Below are 16,800 nucleotides of genomic sequence, written 5' to 3' on the forward strand. Positions count from 1 at the left end.
AACACAAATATCCACAGACAAATGCACTTTATCTCGTCTAAGTTACATTTGTTGTTACGTGTATTGTTGATTTATTTTTTACTGCAAATTTATTCGACAAGATGTTTTGCAACATGCTCCAAAATATATTGAGACATCTTGATCGTTGTACGCAAAATTGTAATTTGGCAAGTTTCATGTTTCGTAAAAATTGACAGCAAAAGACTTTTTGCATTTATTTTTTCCGAGTGAATGGGTAAAGAAACTTTATTTTCGACTTTCAGAGATGTAGACCACTATAAAAAAAAGTCTCTGCCCTTAGTGGTCCTTTGACGTATTCATTCACACAATTAGGATTTTTAGACGTGCAATACCGGCGGGCTCGGAAACTAATTGTTTGGTGGATGTGGTGTAATACTCTGAACGCTATTCATCTTCTTATTAAGCGTTAGAGTTTCTTTTGGGTTTTATGATTTCGTGATTGAAGATTCATGAGCATTAACATCAAATATTATCAAACACTTGAGGAGTGTTTGAGAGTGGAATTGAAGGGAGCTCAGATTCAGGGGGAGTCTGATTAGTAATTCACGGGTAGTAATATTGACTACTTATTGATTAGTGAATTTCTTTTCCGCTGTACACACTACCTTTCAGAGTAGGTGACATTGCACCAAACTGAGTTGTCAATTTTTGTGTTATTTACTTTTATGCGCTGTTTTTTTATTTATCTATATATTGCATTGGAACAAATTATCGCATACATTGACTTTACGTTGTGTGCAACATCTTGCCTCTAACTAAACATAATTTAAAAATTTAAAAAGCAAGGAAGAAGCTTCTTTTTCAAAACTTCCCCTCCGAATCTCTTCTAATTTTACACTATTTCATTGTAAGGTCATAGGTTATCTTTCTTCTTCCCCCAAGAAAGCCACAAACCAATACACACACAAGACACAACATCACAAAAACTAAGAATTAAAAAAAAAAAAAAGATCTCAAGTCAGTCAAGAGATAACTGCAATGAAAACATAAAAAAAAAAATCTCAGTTCATACGCGGGCCCACCAAGTGTTTGGGCCGGCGGACATTCTCGATCATGTTGGCCACATCGGCCATCCTGGGCCGTTGATCGGGCCTTCTGACGACGCACGACATGGCGATCTGGAGGGTCTCGACCATCTCCTCCTCGATGTTGGCGTACCTCATGAGCTCGACGTCGAACACCTCGTCGGTCCACTCTTCCCTGACCACCGAGTGGACCCACCTCACGAGATGGACCATTTCGTCCCCGGCCGTGGTGTGGATCGGAGACTTCCCCGTGAGAAGCTCGAGGAGGACGACCCCGAAGCTGTACACGTCCGAGGGCTGGCCCGCTTTTCGAGTGTCCGAAACTTCCGGGGCCCGGTAGCCCGCGGCGCGGGACACCGGATGGGCCAGCGGGCTCATGATCGCAGCCAGGCCCGCGTCCGATACGCAGCCCGACCCCGAAGACGGGTTCACGAAGATGTTTGTGGATTTCACGTTCCCGTGGACGAGCTTGTTGTTGTTTTCCGTGTGTATTCTCGCGATGCCTCTCGCCGCCCCCGCCGCGATTCTCAGCCGGGTTTCCCAGTCCAACGCCACTCTGTCCTCTCTTCTTCTACCTGAAAAAAAAATTTAAAAAAAAAAGATCAATGATGGGAAATTGTGACCATTAAAAAAGAGGGACACCAATTGGGGTTTATATCTCTTTGTTAAGAGGCTTATAAACCAAATGACAATAATTTGCAATCAATACGTATATAAAGGAGCAATATTGATCATGGGAAACTGTCAAAGAAGTGAAATTTCAGACGGGATTTCTCCAAAGTAAGCAACTAAAAGGTTGTGACTTCCATATCCAGAGGCAATGAAAGATTCAAACCACACACTTTCTGGTGTAATTTTCTAAGACCAAAAAAAAAATAAATAAAAATAAAAATAAAATAAAAAAATAAAAAATATTCGATAGACATGATCTAACCATGTTAAGTAAATAAGAGGAACTCGGATCCTCTGAATATCTCATTTCACGCGCTTTCATTGCGACACGGCCATCGTGTTTTTCAGCTTATTGATTTAATTTCTTCGTAGACGACAGAATGTCATAATTTAGTCGGAGAGACGTCAAAGACAACAACTATGAGCAAGACGAAATGATGAGGATTATTACTGTGAACTAGAGAGCATGATCTTTAAGCAGACTAAACTTGAGAGATATATGGTTCAAAATTAGGATCATTGAAAAAGTGATTCGAAAATGCTAGTTGACTCTATGAAGGGAAGTACTAACAAGCCCCGAATGGAAACTTATTTCAGAAGCGCCATTAAAAGTCGGGATTCCTCAAGCTTAACAAACAAAAAATGTTGAGAGACTCAAACCACACATCGTAAACTACAGAAACGATGATCTGTCCCCAGGGCTTTTAATAGTATCGAAGACTCATAATTTGATCAGACATGTAAATATTGGTCTGTTTCTTTATAAATGTATTTTTTAAGAGGACTAATTCTTAAATTTTGTCTACGGCCTCAAATTACGTTGGGCCGGCCCTGATCCGGACCAATTTCAAGTGTCACTTTTATAAGACCCTAGTGTCATAAAAAAAAAATGTAAAGACCAAATGACGACGAGAATTACCGTGCAAGAGGGCAGAGAGGCTTCCGTCGGGGTAAAAGTCGTAGAGCATGAGCTTCTCGTCTTTGGAGTAGTAATACGCGCGAAGCTCGACGACGTTCTCGTCTCTGATGGCTCCGACGATCTCCATTTGCTGCTCGAAGTCCCTTTTTCCGACGCCGACGTCCTTGAGCCGCTTCACGACCACCGTCCCGTCCTCCAAAGCCGCTTTGTACGCCGTCCCGAACGTGCCTTTCCCGAGAACCTCCGCCGAAGCCCTCAGCAGATCCTCCAAATCGAACGCCTGACCCGAACCGCCCTCGAAGAACGCCAGCCTATTCGCCCCCGCCTCCCTCTTCTCCGGCGACGATGACATCATCATCTTCGTCTTCCTCGTCCCCTTCTCGAGCGACGACGACGATGACATCATCATCGTCGTCGTTCCATTCCCGTTCTTTCTTGTCCTCGAGCAGTATAGGATTAGTAAGAACCCGGTCGCGATCAGGGCTAGGATTCCTCCGGCCACGATGATCCCGAGCAGCGCGGCCTCGCCGAGCTTGCTTTTGGCCGTCTGGGGATGAGGTTGCGGCGGCGGTGGAGGAGCGAGTTTCGGGAACGTTACGTTGTCGTTGCCTTTGAAAGCCGAATCGGGGAACCTGATATATTTCAGATTTATTTTATTTTTTCTCGAAAACGTGAGTACTTTTTAGTTTTCAAATATGTTTTGATAGTGAACTTTCTGGTTTGGCTGGAATTTCGGCCGCGTTTGGAACGGAATATTCTGTTCCAATGGCGGCCGGAATTTGGGCCCACGTTTAGTAACTAGTAAGTAGTAACATAAATCTATTCTAGGGAATCATATAACTGTGTTTAGATATCTAGGAATACATTGCAGATATTAAATAAAAATCCTGAGAATATTCCATTAAGGCGATTCTTTTGAATAAAAGCTGATATATTATCAAGCTTTAGAAAGATAATAAGAAAAGCTGATATTAGATTAAGGCGATGGTTCAAGACAATAATAGTACAATACTAATTTTTGTGTAAACGTAAATTTAAGAAATTGTGAAAATAATATTAGAATTTTAATAATAGAGATTTATTCTTGCTAAAAAAAATTAGTACATGATAAGAAGATAGCGTTTAGTTTCAAGTTGCTACATGATAATAGTCAACTTTCACATAATCTGAATTTTAATGTAATTCTATCTACATTCCTGTTTTAAGACTTCTACGTACAAATACAATATCTGAACAGAATTTCTGAGAGCATAGAGAAACTGTGCACGACGGTATAACAGTAAATTCATACCTGCTACGGAGGAACTCCGGCACGGTTCCGGCGAGGTGGTTGTTGGAGAAGTCCAGCTGTTGGAGGCCGGGGAGGTGGAAATCCGGAATCGGACCGGAGAGAGAATTGTTAGCAAGGTTTAGAGAGACGAGATTCGTCGAGTTCTGGAGGGAGAGAGGAATCGAGCCGTTGAACGAGTTACCGGAGAGATTAACGACGGTTAGGTTTTTCCAGACGGAGAAGTCCACCGGCAACGGGCCGGAGAAATTGTTCGACTGGAGGTAGAGGAACGAGAGGTTCCTCAGGTTCGCGAGGTCGCCGGGGAATTCACCGTTGATGTTGTTCGACCTAAGGCTGAGGATCTGGAGCTCCGAGAGCCGACCGATCGTTCCCGGCGGAATAGGACCGTCGAATCCGACGGCCGGTAATCGGACGGCGATTACGCCGGAATTTTCGCTGTTGCAGGTGATTCCGGTCCAGTGGTCGCAGATCAGAGAGTTCTCGTCCCAGTTTAGGGAGCGATAGTGAGGGAGCTTTGCCGCGAAGTCGAGAAGAGCTCGCTTGTCGGCGATTAGGTCGCCGTGGCTTCGCCGGAGATAGAGAGAGCCGACGAACACGAAGAAGAAGAGCTTCACACCGTTCATTGTAAATAATTAAAAAAATAAAAATAAAAACGATGTCTCTAGAGCTTAGTCTAAGAAGATAACGAGGTGTTTCTTCTGTGAGACTTGGTCTTGATTTTTCTTCTTCTTTTTCCTCTTTGTGTTGCTCTTTCTCTCTTCATTCTATTTTCTTATCTGTATCTGAATATAAGAACCCAAAAAAAAAAAGTTACAGAGAGAGAGAGATGGAGAAAAGTTTTGCCGGTAAAACAAATTGAATCAGGAACTGGAAAAAAAAAAAAAAAAAAAAAAAAAACGAGTTCTGAAGATTCCAAGAGAAATGTCCACAAAAGCGGAGTCTACGCTCTGAAGGATTTTTGAAATAATGGGATTTTTTGTATTATATAATATTTTTTTTTGTCTGAGAAGGAGAGTCAAAAAGAGTGTTATTTTAAGCTGCAAAAAGCAAAGCGTTCTTCAAAGCGGAAATCGAGAGCTTCTTTTTGGTTCGTAGTTCTTTGTTTTCTGAACCTTTCTGGCCTTGAAGTAACACAAAGCACAGATAAAGCATTTCTTTATTTATAAACAGAGACAGAGACAAAAAAAAAAGTACTAAAACAACAAGCTGAGCAAATGAAAAGCATCATAGTACTTACCATTTAGCACTCCCATTTTCTTTCTTCTTCTCTCAGATCTGAAACTCAAATTCTCTGGTCAAACAAATTTGAACTTCGAACGATGAACACGCTCACTCTGAGACCAGAAACAATGCATTTTATTTTTTTTTAGTGAGAGTGATAAAACAGATTACTAATGATAAGAAAAATGGGAATTTTGTTTGCGTTCAACGCGCTAATTATGATTAGTTATTTTGAAGTGGAATCCAACGTGAACGTGCCTGAAAATGGTAATCATTTGCGATACATTAGGTTATTGAATTGTGTATGCATATATATGTATGTATATATATATATATATATATATATATATATATATATATATGTGTGTGTTGAATGTTGATTTTCGTACTCTTTGGGAGGCTGGTTTCTCAGTGGCTTTACTTGGTTGGAACCACAACAACAAACACAAAATCTACAGTATTTTTTTTTCCCGTTATTGTCAATAAATAGGTGATATGAGACTATGAGAGAAAAATATGGAAGTGGGATTTTTAAAGTGACCGGTGGTTTATGATTTTTATTGGCTTTGGGATATTTAAAATTTTAAATGCACAACATTAATATTTTTGTCAAGAATTTTGTGGTGAAAAATATTATTTTTGGTGTCGATGTAATTAATGAATATTATTTATAAAAATATTATTTTATGCAATATTAAAAAAAATAATGATTCATTTTCAGGAAGGGATATGATTATTTCTTCGCATCAGATATTGCTTTTAAAAATTCATAAATACTTTTATGAAAATGATAGTCCTAAAAAATAATTACCTAATGTTATAGTACACACTACTCAGTATAGTGAATACTGACTTGTCAATTATTTGAACAAAATAGACACATTATATGAACGGTGAAATGTGATAAGAATGACTGATTTTACAGACAGCTTTTTATATTGATTTTCAATTTCACATTTGGCCATAAAGTAAAAGTTAAACCATGTTGTCATGTGACATTTATCGTCATTTTCTTCATTATTTTTGTTTTATCAACAAAGCCTAGTCTATACTTCGCAATTCGTATCGTTTCAATAAATTGTGTATATGACTGAATTCGGAAAAATTGACTTTAATTAAACATTATGATTTATGGATAATTTTCTGAATTGAAGTCCAAAAAATATATCCTTATGCTTAGTAGAATTATCTAAAACTTAAAGCTTTAATAAGCTCTTATTATTAACCAATATCCACATAAAAAAAATGTACATAAAATCAACATTGATATCAAACTACGTATGAGAAAGTTGAATAAATGTCTTGTAGATATTAAACAAAAATGTATTCAATGTCCACGGCGAGGAATGTGTTTTTTCTCCATTTTTTTCGGTTTTAGCTTTTTTTTTTACTATTGTTTTAGTGTTTCAAACAATAATTTATACATGGATCTCTCTCTTGTACTAGTGATTTTTTTATCATAGTAGTTTTTAGCTCATATTCAGATTTGAGACCTTGCTTTTTTTTTTTTTTTTTTTTCTATAAGCGTGAATCTCAATTTTAGTCGATGATTGCCCTAAAAACACAATCAGTAGGGGAAGGCAATTATTTGAAATGTGTGGTTATTTGTGATTCAATTTCATATTTTTTTAAGGAGTTTTGAAATTTCATTTGAATGTTATTGTAATTAAATTTTTGTGGCTTTTATCAATATTTGTTTATAAAGAAAAATACTAAATATGCACTATTTCTAATTCTCTCCCAATATTTTCTCATTCTGTTTGCTCTTAAGAGACTATAATGGGGTTGACCAAAGTACTTTTTCTTCTTCTAACACAAGTTTCAAAAGTGTAACCAAAAAATTATATTCTCTAATTATTCGTGAACAATGGTAGAATGAAAAATTATATTATTTTCGTAGGGTAGTTTTTTTCGGAAACTTGAGAAGATCTTAATAGTGTCGGAAATAAAATTTTGCTCCGATTTTGGCCATAATTTCATTTATTTTCGAATTCCGGTATAAAATTCTTGTTTCGTCCAAATGTCATGGTTTAGTTAACTTAATTAGTTGTGGTGTGTTTGTAGGAAAAACATAAAATGGAAGCGCCATATTAGTAATTACCTAAATCATAAAAACCAGACTTATTTTGAGTGCTGTGATTGGGCGGCGAGCCATTGACGTGGCACCAAGCGAACGGATAAGTGGACCCCATAGAATTTAATGCGACAACTGTGCAAAATGTTACGGCTTGCACTGCATGTGTGGGCGTAAATATGGGCGTGTCGTTTTATGACTCCTTTGTCGTTTACCGTACGTACCAGAGAGTTTTTTTTGGATGTGATGCGATCCTGACCGTTGAATCGCATGGGGAGATATTGGCTTAGCGCTAATATTGACGGTTGGATGGGGAGGGAAATAACTGAGTGTTTATCTCCCTCTTGTTGTCGTTTCTTGGATAAGGACTTTGGCTGTGTAGAATGTTTCCTTCACCTTTCTTTTTCAATCACTATTTATCATGAAATTTTCGTTTATATTTTAACTGGAACAACATGATTATTTAAAGCACATTTGCCTGACAAAAAATATGTGATTGTTTAGTGCTTTTCCTCAATCACGTGATACTCTCTTGCAAATTAACTTCGACACTAGTCTTCTCTTCTTCATTATTATTATTATTATTTTTTTTATTTTATTTTTTTTTTTGGCAATGATCAAATATAAGTATCCAACGTCGTAATAAGATAGATAATGATTGATTCACTTATAAGTGGGTTAGTAGGTAAATAAGAATATGGTGGACAGGATTATACATTGGATATTTTTACGAAACACTAAGCAAGGGCATAGAGGAAAAAAAGAAAAAAAGAGCTTCTGTGCAATGGAAATTGGTCGGCAAACTCAATGATATATGTCCTCTTTTTAAAAAAAAAAATGATATATCTCTTAAGAAAATATATTTAAAAAAAAAACACAATATAGCCTTTCAAAACTAGTGGATTTACAAAATAACTAAAAATAAGTAAGGTTCTAAGTTTGTATCCAAACTTTGAAGCTGTTAATATCTATAAGTATTGATAATCCCAATAAATTTGTTGACAAATATATATTTAAGATATTCATACATATATAAATTTATATATTTGGTCACAATATTTATTAACATCTAGTATTTCTGAATTTTTTAAAACTAATCTATTTTGCTAATTTGAAACAAATTTGTGGCTATTTTACTAATTTAGTTAAATTATGATTATTTTGCAAATTCATTGTAGGTTAACTTTACCCAATTAAAAAAAAATTAACTAATAAGAGAATAAAACTAATTTTTTTATCATCTAAAAAGTAGACTTTTAGATCTTCTATCTTTAAATAATTTTTTAAAAATTGGTTGACCGTTTTTAAGGCATTTAATCTCGTCTTTACTTTGAACACATTGAAACAATAAAAAAAAATAAGCAATCAATTGTGAAATCCATCATGAATATGATAGAAGATTAATAATATATGTATTATATCTTCTTAATTTAAAGGAACGTGTGTGTGTGTGTGGTGTTGTTATGTTTTTTACTTGTTTGTTATTTTATAAAGTTTCATGTTCATGTATGTCTCTTTCTAGCTCTAACCAATCTCGAACTACTAAGTTTGGTTTTAATGGCTTATACACTCAAAGCCTTTAACACTATGTTCATGTCCATGTCCATGTCCAATTGGTTGGTCACAATTCATTGCTGGAATATAAATCAATGTGGGCTTACCGTGTACCACTTGATTTATGACCCACTTCCCAAATATTAAAATTAGTTTTTTTTTTAATATTATATTTATATATTTGTAAAACTATTAGTTTCCCTATTATTAAAGCAGACTTTGAAGGAATGTTTGCACTTGTAGTTTTCCCAGATGCACATACACATAGGCTTTGAAGAGACTTGGATTTTATTCCTCTTTTAGTGTTTGGGATTTGATTTTGCCTACAATTCTAATAGTAAAATTCTAATATTTAGTGGTGGAGATTGGAGAAGAATGGGCATTGGGCCAATGGTATGGAACTATGGAGTATGGATCCCCAGAGAGAGAGAGAGAGAGAGAAAAATACGTTAGGTTTTGTTAGGGCGACGCAAAAAAACCGTAAAAACTGTAAAGTGGACCGGACCGGTGATTTTTAGACCGCCGGTCCGGTTTAACACGGTTTTTTGTTTTTCCGGTCCGGTCCGGTTTACTTAATGCAACCGGTCCAGTCCGGTTTTTTTTTTTAAAAAACCGTTAAACCGGACCGGACCGGTTTATTTATAATAAAAAAATAATAAAAATAAATTAATGTCCAATTAGCCAAATTAGACATTTGTGCATGTATTTAACTCCCATATATGACTATATGTTTGTGTTTTGGTGGAAAATTAATGATTTTTATTTTTTTTAATTATGTAAAACGGTCCAAAACGGTCCGGTCCGGTCCGGTCTAAACGGTTCAAAACGGTCCAAACGGTTCAAAACGGTCCGGTCCGGTCTAGATGATTTAAAACGGTCCGGTCCGGTCCGGTTTTTACAGTTTTTTGGTCCGGTCCGGTTTGAGTTTTTTTGAACCGTTTTGAACGGTCCGGTCCGGTTTTTTGGCCGGTTTTGGACCGGACCGGACCGTGTACAGGCCTAGATTTTGTATTGGAGAAGGGATTATACTAAAATTATGACTATTTATTGACAAGTTACTTGTCAATAAATAATAGTGTTTAATGGTAAAAAAAAATATATATCCCATTGGCAAATTTAGGCTTGGAATGAATGTTATATGTTGACTAAAAAATCTTTTGAAAAAAGAATCAATGTTTTAATCTTAAAAGTGTCAATTTGACTACAAAATTCTAATATTTATTATCAAGTTAAGCAAGTAAAATTGTATTTTGTTAATATTTGTATCATAAATGAGTTTTTCCACAATCACATTTAATATGGCATCAATATGTACACTCATGTGTTGTTAATATTGACTTCGTTTATGAGCATTAATGAATATCATTTCACCTTTGATATAGGATCAATCTCATCACAATATTAAGCGTTACCATTTTTTCTCCATCTTTACTAAGCCATTCAAATGACATTGCATCTAAATATACGCTTGGAATGCAACTTGAAATGTTATTTGAGTTACAATTAAATCCCAATTGTTTATAAATTTTAATTTTTAAAAAAAATAGCAAGGGTTCTACAATTGTGAGAGAATGAGTAAAGCCTACGTTAAAAATATGTGACACTTCGAGAGAAAGAAACCTGTACTATTTAAGAATGGCAACGGGTACGGGTTTTAGCGGGTACACCATTACCATATTCGTACCTGCCAAAAAAAATACCCGTTAGCCCATATCCGTTAACCCGTCTATTTAAACGGGGCGGGTAACGGGTATACCCGCCGGGTGATGGGTGCCAAAAATATGCACCCGTTAACCTGCTTTTTTTAATAAAAAAAATTGACACATATTATAAGAAAAAAAATTGTCACTACTACATAGGTTATATAGTAGTATAAAAGCTGAAATTATACGTGTGAGAGTACGTATAAGTAATATCAAAATTCTAGGGTCTTTTTTTAATGTTTACGGGTCGGGTTAACGAGTCGGGTATGTTATTTCCGCCACCCGACCCGTACCCGCTAAAAATGATAACGGGTATTACCCGTTAACCCATTTGAGCGGGTATCACCCGGCCCGTTTAGCTCGGATACCCGACGGGTTAACGGGTTTCGGATTAAACTGCCATTTCTTTTCACTAGACATGTCTATTTTACTATATTCCATACTTACAAAATAAAATTAATTGTGTGTGAGAGAGAGAGAGGTATGAAAATGTCTATTTACACACATCAAATACAAATGTCTATTTACACACATCATATGCAAATGTCTAACCATCTTGATTTACAAAGTTGGATTTAAGTATTTGAGATTGGGAATATTGGATAAGAGAGAGCCTCTTTAGAGGGTTCCTCTCTTGTCAATTGTCATGTAATGCTACCCTGTTTTCTACAAAATTGACTATTTTTTTGGCTCATTGCTCAAATATTATGACATACAATTGACTGATTTATGTTATGTTTTAAAGGATTTGTATGTGACATATACGTGCTTGGTACATGTCATGATTTTGTCTTTTTTGCTTAACAAAAGCCTGAATCTCAACTATTCAGATCATAAAAAATAAAAAGCTAGGATTTGTGAATGGTTTCCTAATCTTCACAACGATAGTTGACAACAGAGGTTTAAGTGTGACTCAATTATTTTTAAATTGACGTGAGCAATGACTGGAAAATATATATATATATATATATATATATATATATATATATATATATATATATATATATATATATATATTTCAAAAGACTATACATGACTGAACAACCAATAACACTAACATCTTAATTTGAGTTGAAATTTCTAAAGAGAACTTTTTTCTACGTCAAAGATAAACAATCAATTTTCATAAACTAAAAAAAAAAAAAAAAAAAAACAGAGAGTAAGCAATCAAGGTCTAAAATATAAAGGAAAAATTACTATTTTTAAAGCATAAGATTTTTAAAATAGCAATTTTTTAAAATTATTTAAAAATTGTATTTTTTTTCAAACAGTAAATAGTTATTTTGGTATTATTTTTCTTATAAATAAAATTATGAACAATTTATTTTAAGAACGAAGTATGTGTATAAATAAAAATATCGTTTATAGCATGAAAATCAATTATTTCGTGGTAAAAATTTTAGACATGTAATTCTTGCTATGAGTTTCAAAAGCACACTATAATACATGCAATTTTCACATCTTAACCTCTTTATTTACTAAATCTACTTTCTAATCAAATACCAAGCAATCAGTAATGCTACTAATTTATTCCTAAATATACTAAAAAAAAATAGTTGCTAAAACAAAGTTATCACTTGAACAACAAATTCTTAAACAATAATGGCCGGTCAGGCGCGGTTAATCATAAATAAATTTTTTAAAAAAATTAAATAACGCTTACGCTACTCGCTAACTGGATTGAATAAGTGGGAGGCAAATTCAAATTTTCTCTAAAAAGTCTAATTTTGTTTCCATTCTAATCAACAAAGCCCTTGCATCATTATCGGCCGATCCCGAAATAAAGATTTTCTTAATTATTCAAGTAAGATTCCCATTGCCAGACCCGCATTGGTGGCGTTGTTTGTGGCCATCGCTGCAACTGGGATATCTCTAGGCATTTGCAAGATTTTGTAACCAAAATAATAAACGGTCACTAAACTTGATTTGTGTTACGAACTAATATTTTTGTATTAATTGCAATTTTATTGGACGTTCCGTATTCTCCAATTTCTTCCTCACTCTATTTCCTTATACCATTTCCCTCTTATTTACAAGCTAAATAACTTCCAAGTATTATATAAGTTGGCTATTTTCCTAATGGACCCTATATTTAACCATACCAACTAGTATTCACGAAAAATATAATAAAAATATGTATAAAACTGTCTAATCCCAAAAAATCTAGTTTAAAATAGTCTAACAATCCAAAACATTATAGTCTAAAATGATTTGTAACGTATCTGACAGTTTTAATCAATTTGACCGAATCTAGCTTTTTCTCTTATTTGATATGGTCAGTTGTAATTTACTTAGACTATTAGACGGTATGATTTTTTGACCGGTTTCGGATTTGATATCGTGAAGGATGACCCTAGTTTTTGCAATGCGAGGTTGCTGCAATAATGAGGCAATGGGATTGAAACAATTGATCCATCTTGGTGTCTTATTAAGCATACGGCGTTGCACTTTGCCGTCATCTAATTACACTTTGCGTCGACCAAGGCTTCTACTGAGTCTCTCAAAGGCTGTGGCCAACGTCCAAGTATGCTTGATATTCTCTATTCAATATCTGTTTTGATACGATTCATTTCTTGTACACCTCTAAATTCATTTCTTGAGCCGCATACAATTCATTTCTTGTACATGTCTAAATTCATTTGAAGATTAGTGCAACGGTTGGTCAACTCCCGATATGCCACATGGAACCCTTCTCAACGGCTTTACGACTCCGCATTATAAGACCCTTCTATACATACAATGCATTCGAACCAAACATCATTTTCCCAAACTCCAAATAAGAAAAATATATACCTTAAGAACTTGAATGTAGTTCTCAATTTCTGCGCCATCTATTTTTGCAAGTATGACTTTAATATCGCAGAGATCCTATTCCCATACATGAAAACTTAAACATAGAAAAATAGAATCTCTCATAGTTTTTTCTTGTTGTTTTGGATGGAAAAATAGAAGAGAAAAAAAAATATAAGAGAGAAAGTAAGAAGGAGAATGTGTAATTAATGAGTGGATTTCATTTTCTATGAAAAAATAGTTGAAAATTATAGTCCATCCATTACATATATATTTATTCAGCTTATGTATCACCAAATCAGAGTGGCGCAGCGGAAGCGTGGTGGGCCCATAACCCACAGGTCCCAGGATCGAAACCTGGCTCTGATATAAAAGAGTAGCTTTCGCGCCAAATTGCTTTTATATTTTTATTTGTTATATTTCCACTGACTATACTGTAATGAACATTAATGAATTGGGTCCAAAAACATTAGTGAACTTTTAACAAAAGAAAGAAAAACCAACGGCACTCTTTACGAATCTCCGTCATCAAAACAAATCAGAAAAAATATTATAAGAGTAGCTTCCGCGCCAAATTTCTTTTATATTTATTTTATATTTCCACTCACTATACTGTAATGAACATTAAAGAATTGGATCCAAAAACATTAGTGAACATAATAACAAAAGAAAGAAAAACCAACGGCACTCTCTTTACGAATCTCCGTCATCAAAACAAATCAAAAAAATATATTCTGAAGAACAGTATAATTCCTGTAATCCATTCCATGAATCAGCATATACTTGAGTTTCTACTATCTATTTCAACTCTATACAGTTGTGGAGAGAATATTGCCCAAAAAATACATTCCCTTTTTTTTTCTAGTAAAAAATATGTACTCAGATTCAGATATTATTATTAGCTTCTGTAGGCGAGGAAGAGCTCGATTTTTCCGGTCCATTCCTCATTTGGCTTCACGACTATCGGAGTCTCTATTGCCGACCCGTCCACGCACAAAGTCTTCTTATAATCTTCGTCCCCGAAATCAGGTATGGCTTTCGATTTCTTGTCCCACGGGTTCCAAACCACTGTTTTTTTTTTTTTTTTTTACATCGCACACACCATAAATCAGAAATATTTATATATATACACATTTATTGATCATATTCCATATATTTAAAGCACTACTAATTTATTCCAACCGAAATCAGGAAGTCCCTCCTTGCGTATGTAGTACGTCCGCCTCCTCTCGTGATCCAGAATCGCCACCAAATTCGGAGTCTCCACATAAATTCGATCCGTCTACCAAAAAAAAACAAAAAATTGAATGGGAAAAACAATTAAAAACTAAACACAAGAATAATAAAACGATTTGGTGTGCGGGTTGCTTTTTAACTAGTTTTGACAAGATACATTTTTTTTTTTTATATAGAATCGGTCAAATTTAATATTTGAAACCGGGCCATACCATATTAGGAATAAATAAACCCGTATTTTAAAAATCGAGCGCGTTTTCAATTTTCTTGCACACCTTACATATAAACTATTTTATTTTTAATTAAAAGCAGAAAGAAAATTAAAAATTTGGAGTCTCCACATAAATTCGATTTGTCTATAAAAAAAAAATTGGGAAAACATTAAAAGAAAAACACAAGAATAATAAAAAGATATGGAACGTGGATCAACAAAATACAAAATTTTAGAACCGGTCAAATTTTATATTTGAAACCGGACCATACCAAATTACGGAAAAAAAAAAAAAAAAAAAGTCATACGACAAAAATTGATGGTGTTTTCGATTTTCTTACACATCCTTATATATTAATTAATTATTTTTATTCACCTCGGATTCGAAGGTTAAGGAGTTTCCTTGATCGGTGAAGCGCTCTCTTTGACGAAGGTTGTCTAAGTAGTCATAAGTTTCCAAGCCTTCAATCCTCACTTCCCTGTCACAAAAGAAAAAATAGTACTACAATTTCCATAAATATCATGAACAAATATTATCTCAATAAATGAAAAATTAACAAGTGATAAGAACTCAAAACAAACCCAATATCAGAGACAGCCAAGTAAGTGTGAAAGGCGAACGAGAAGCTGAAAGGCTTCGTGTCGACGTTCCTGATTCGGGATATCAAGTGCAAATGCCCGTCCGGTCCTAATGCCACTCTCAAACGGAACTCGAAACTGCCCAAAAAAAAAAAATTTAAAAATTAATTTAAATAAATGAAATAAAGAAGATTGCTTGGCGTACAAGAAACAGGATTTAACGTACACATGTGGCCAGATCTTGAGGTCTTCGTCCGAGGGTTTGAGAAGGAAATCGATGTACGTTTTTCCGACGGTCTCGGAGGCCGGCAATGGCGGAGGGTTCGTTTCGAGGGACCAAATATTGTTCCGAGCAAATCCATGTTGCTCCAGAGTTCCACGGTTTCCAAACTATAAGAATTCTCATTCTTGTTAATTTATTAGGTTGTTTTTTGAAAGAAAAATATAAATTCCATGAACATTTTAATCCCTGAATCGCTTTCTTTAACAAAATAGTATTGTTACATGTATCAAATAGAATTTTTTTATTATTATTATTCTAACACCTAAAGATTACAATCTTGAATAATTAATACCTCCTATTTAATTATCATCAGTGTATGATCTAAATTTTAACATTACAAAAGCTAAGAAAAAAAAAATGTTCATATTAATTTACCTGTGGGAAACAAATTGGGATACCTCCTCTATATGCCTTTGGTGGCTTGAAAGTTGCCTGCGGAGAATTTGACATTGAAAAAAAAATTCAGGAAAAAAAGGTCAAACCAAAACCAAATTTCGGAAATTCCAAGTCGCAATAAGACAGAATTAAGTAATAAATATAATTTAATTGATCATTGGCTATAATATTTACAAAGGAAGTTCGGAAAATTGAAAAAAAAAAGTTATACGAGTCAAAAGTTCTCTTTTTGTTATTTCTTTCTAATTAAATATGTTTAATTACCTTGCTACTGGTAAACAAGAGTTCTTCTCCACGGTCAGTCATCCATGAAAGAACTTGAGCTCCGTACAAACTCACCTGAAAAATAGAAAAAATTAAATTGTAAAATAAAGAAATGCGATTCAATTTTCGACAATTGAAACGAACAGAGAAATTCAAAAGGATCACAAGAAAACAAATTATTACTGAAAGAAAAGAAAAGAAAAGGAAAAAAGGAAAATCGCGATAGTTAGTGGTACTGACTCGAACAGAATATCCTTTTTGATTCCTGATGAGAGCTTGATCGACGCCATGCCTGTCCTTCACGACCTCCACCGAAGAACCACTCGGCGACGATGGAGACGTCGGAGACGACGGCGACGACGACGGAGAAGAAGATGACGTCGACGGTTTCAGGCGACGAACGCTAGAACTCGAAAGAGATCGATAGTACATTTTTGTTCCGCTGAGTTCTCGAGAAAAACATACATGAAATTGAATCGAAAATCTCTGATCTCTGTGAAAGAGAAAAAAAAAAAAACTGGCTTTTTGAAGAAGTTTCTTGTGATTTGAGAAAGAGAGAAA

At 34.8% G+C, this 16,800-nt stretch overlaps 2 protein-coding genes and 1 non-coding gene across 7 annotated transcripts; 1 reads left to right on the forward strand and 2 right to left on the reverse strand.

Moving 5' to 3' along the window:
- Window positions 1-719: 719 nt before the first annotated feature.
- Window positions 720-5,644, reverse strand: LOC149405389 (Leucine-rich repeat protein kinase family protein). Of its 5 annotated transcripts, none has more exons than XM_089607134.1 (6): window positions 5,539-5,638; window positions 5,363-5,407; window positions 5,166-5,262; window positions 3,929-4,704; window positions 2,638-3,269; window positions 720-1,621 (listed from the first exon to the last, which is right to left on the reverse strand). In XM_089607134.1, exons 4-6 carry the CDS (start codon window positions 4,549-4,551, stop codon window positions 1,023-1,025), a joined length of 1,854 nt encoding a protein of 617 aa, XP_089463260.1. In that variant the 5' UTR covers window positions 4,552-4,704; window positions 5,166-5,262; window positions 5,363-5,407; window positions 5,539-5,638; the 3' UTR covers window positions 720-1,022. The 5 variants fall into 5 exon arrangements, with proteins under 5 accessions (XP_089463260.1, XP_089463256.1, XP_089463257.1 ...); XM_089607130.1 differs by having other exon boundaries at window positions 3,929-4,710; window positions 5,539-5,637; XM_089607131.1 differs by lacking the exon at window positions 5,363-5,407 and having other exon boundaries at window positions 3,929-4,710; window positions 5,539-5,644.
- A 7,923-nt stretch (window positions 5,645-13,567) lies between these two features.
- On the forward strand, window positions 13,568-13,639 carry TRNAM-CAU (transfer RNA methionine (anticodon CAU)). The gene has a single exon. It is a non-coding gene; the product is annotated as a tRNA-Met (tRNA).
- A 388-nt stretch (window positions 13,640-14,027) lies between these two features.
- Window positions 14,028-16,671, reverse strand: LOC149405391 (putative glucose-6-phosphate 1-epimerase). The gene is made up of 8 exons (XM_089607828.1): window positions 16,480-16,671; window positions 16,240-16,314; window positions 15,955-16,011; window positions 15,523-15,686; window positions 15,300-15,434; window positions 15,094-15,196; window positions 14,453-14,552; window positions 14,028-14,338 (listed from the first exon to the last, which is right to left on the reverse strand). Exons 1-8 carry the CDS (start codon window positions 16,669-16,671, stop codon window positions 14,169-14,171), a joined length of 996 nt encoding a protein of 331 aa, XP_089463954.1. The 3' UTR covers window positions 14,028-14,168.
- Window positions 16,672-16,800: the final 129 nt, after the last annotated feature.

Source organism: Urtica dioica, chromosome 2, assembly GCF_054948205.1.
Source record: "Urtica dioica subsp. dioica isolate 48M chromosome 2, U.dioica_male_clone48M_v1_H2, whole genome shotgun sequence".
In the NCBI taxonomy this organism is placed as follows: Eukaryota; Viridiplantae; Streptophyta; class Magnoliopsida; order Rosales; family Urticaceae; genus Urtica; species Urtica dioica.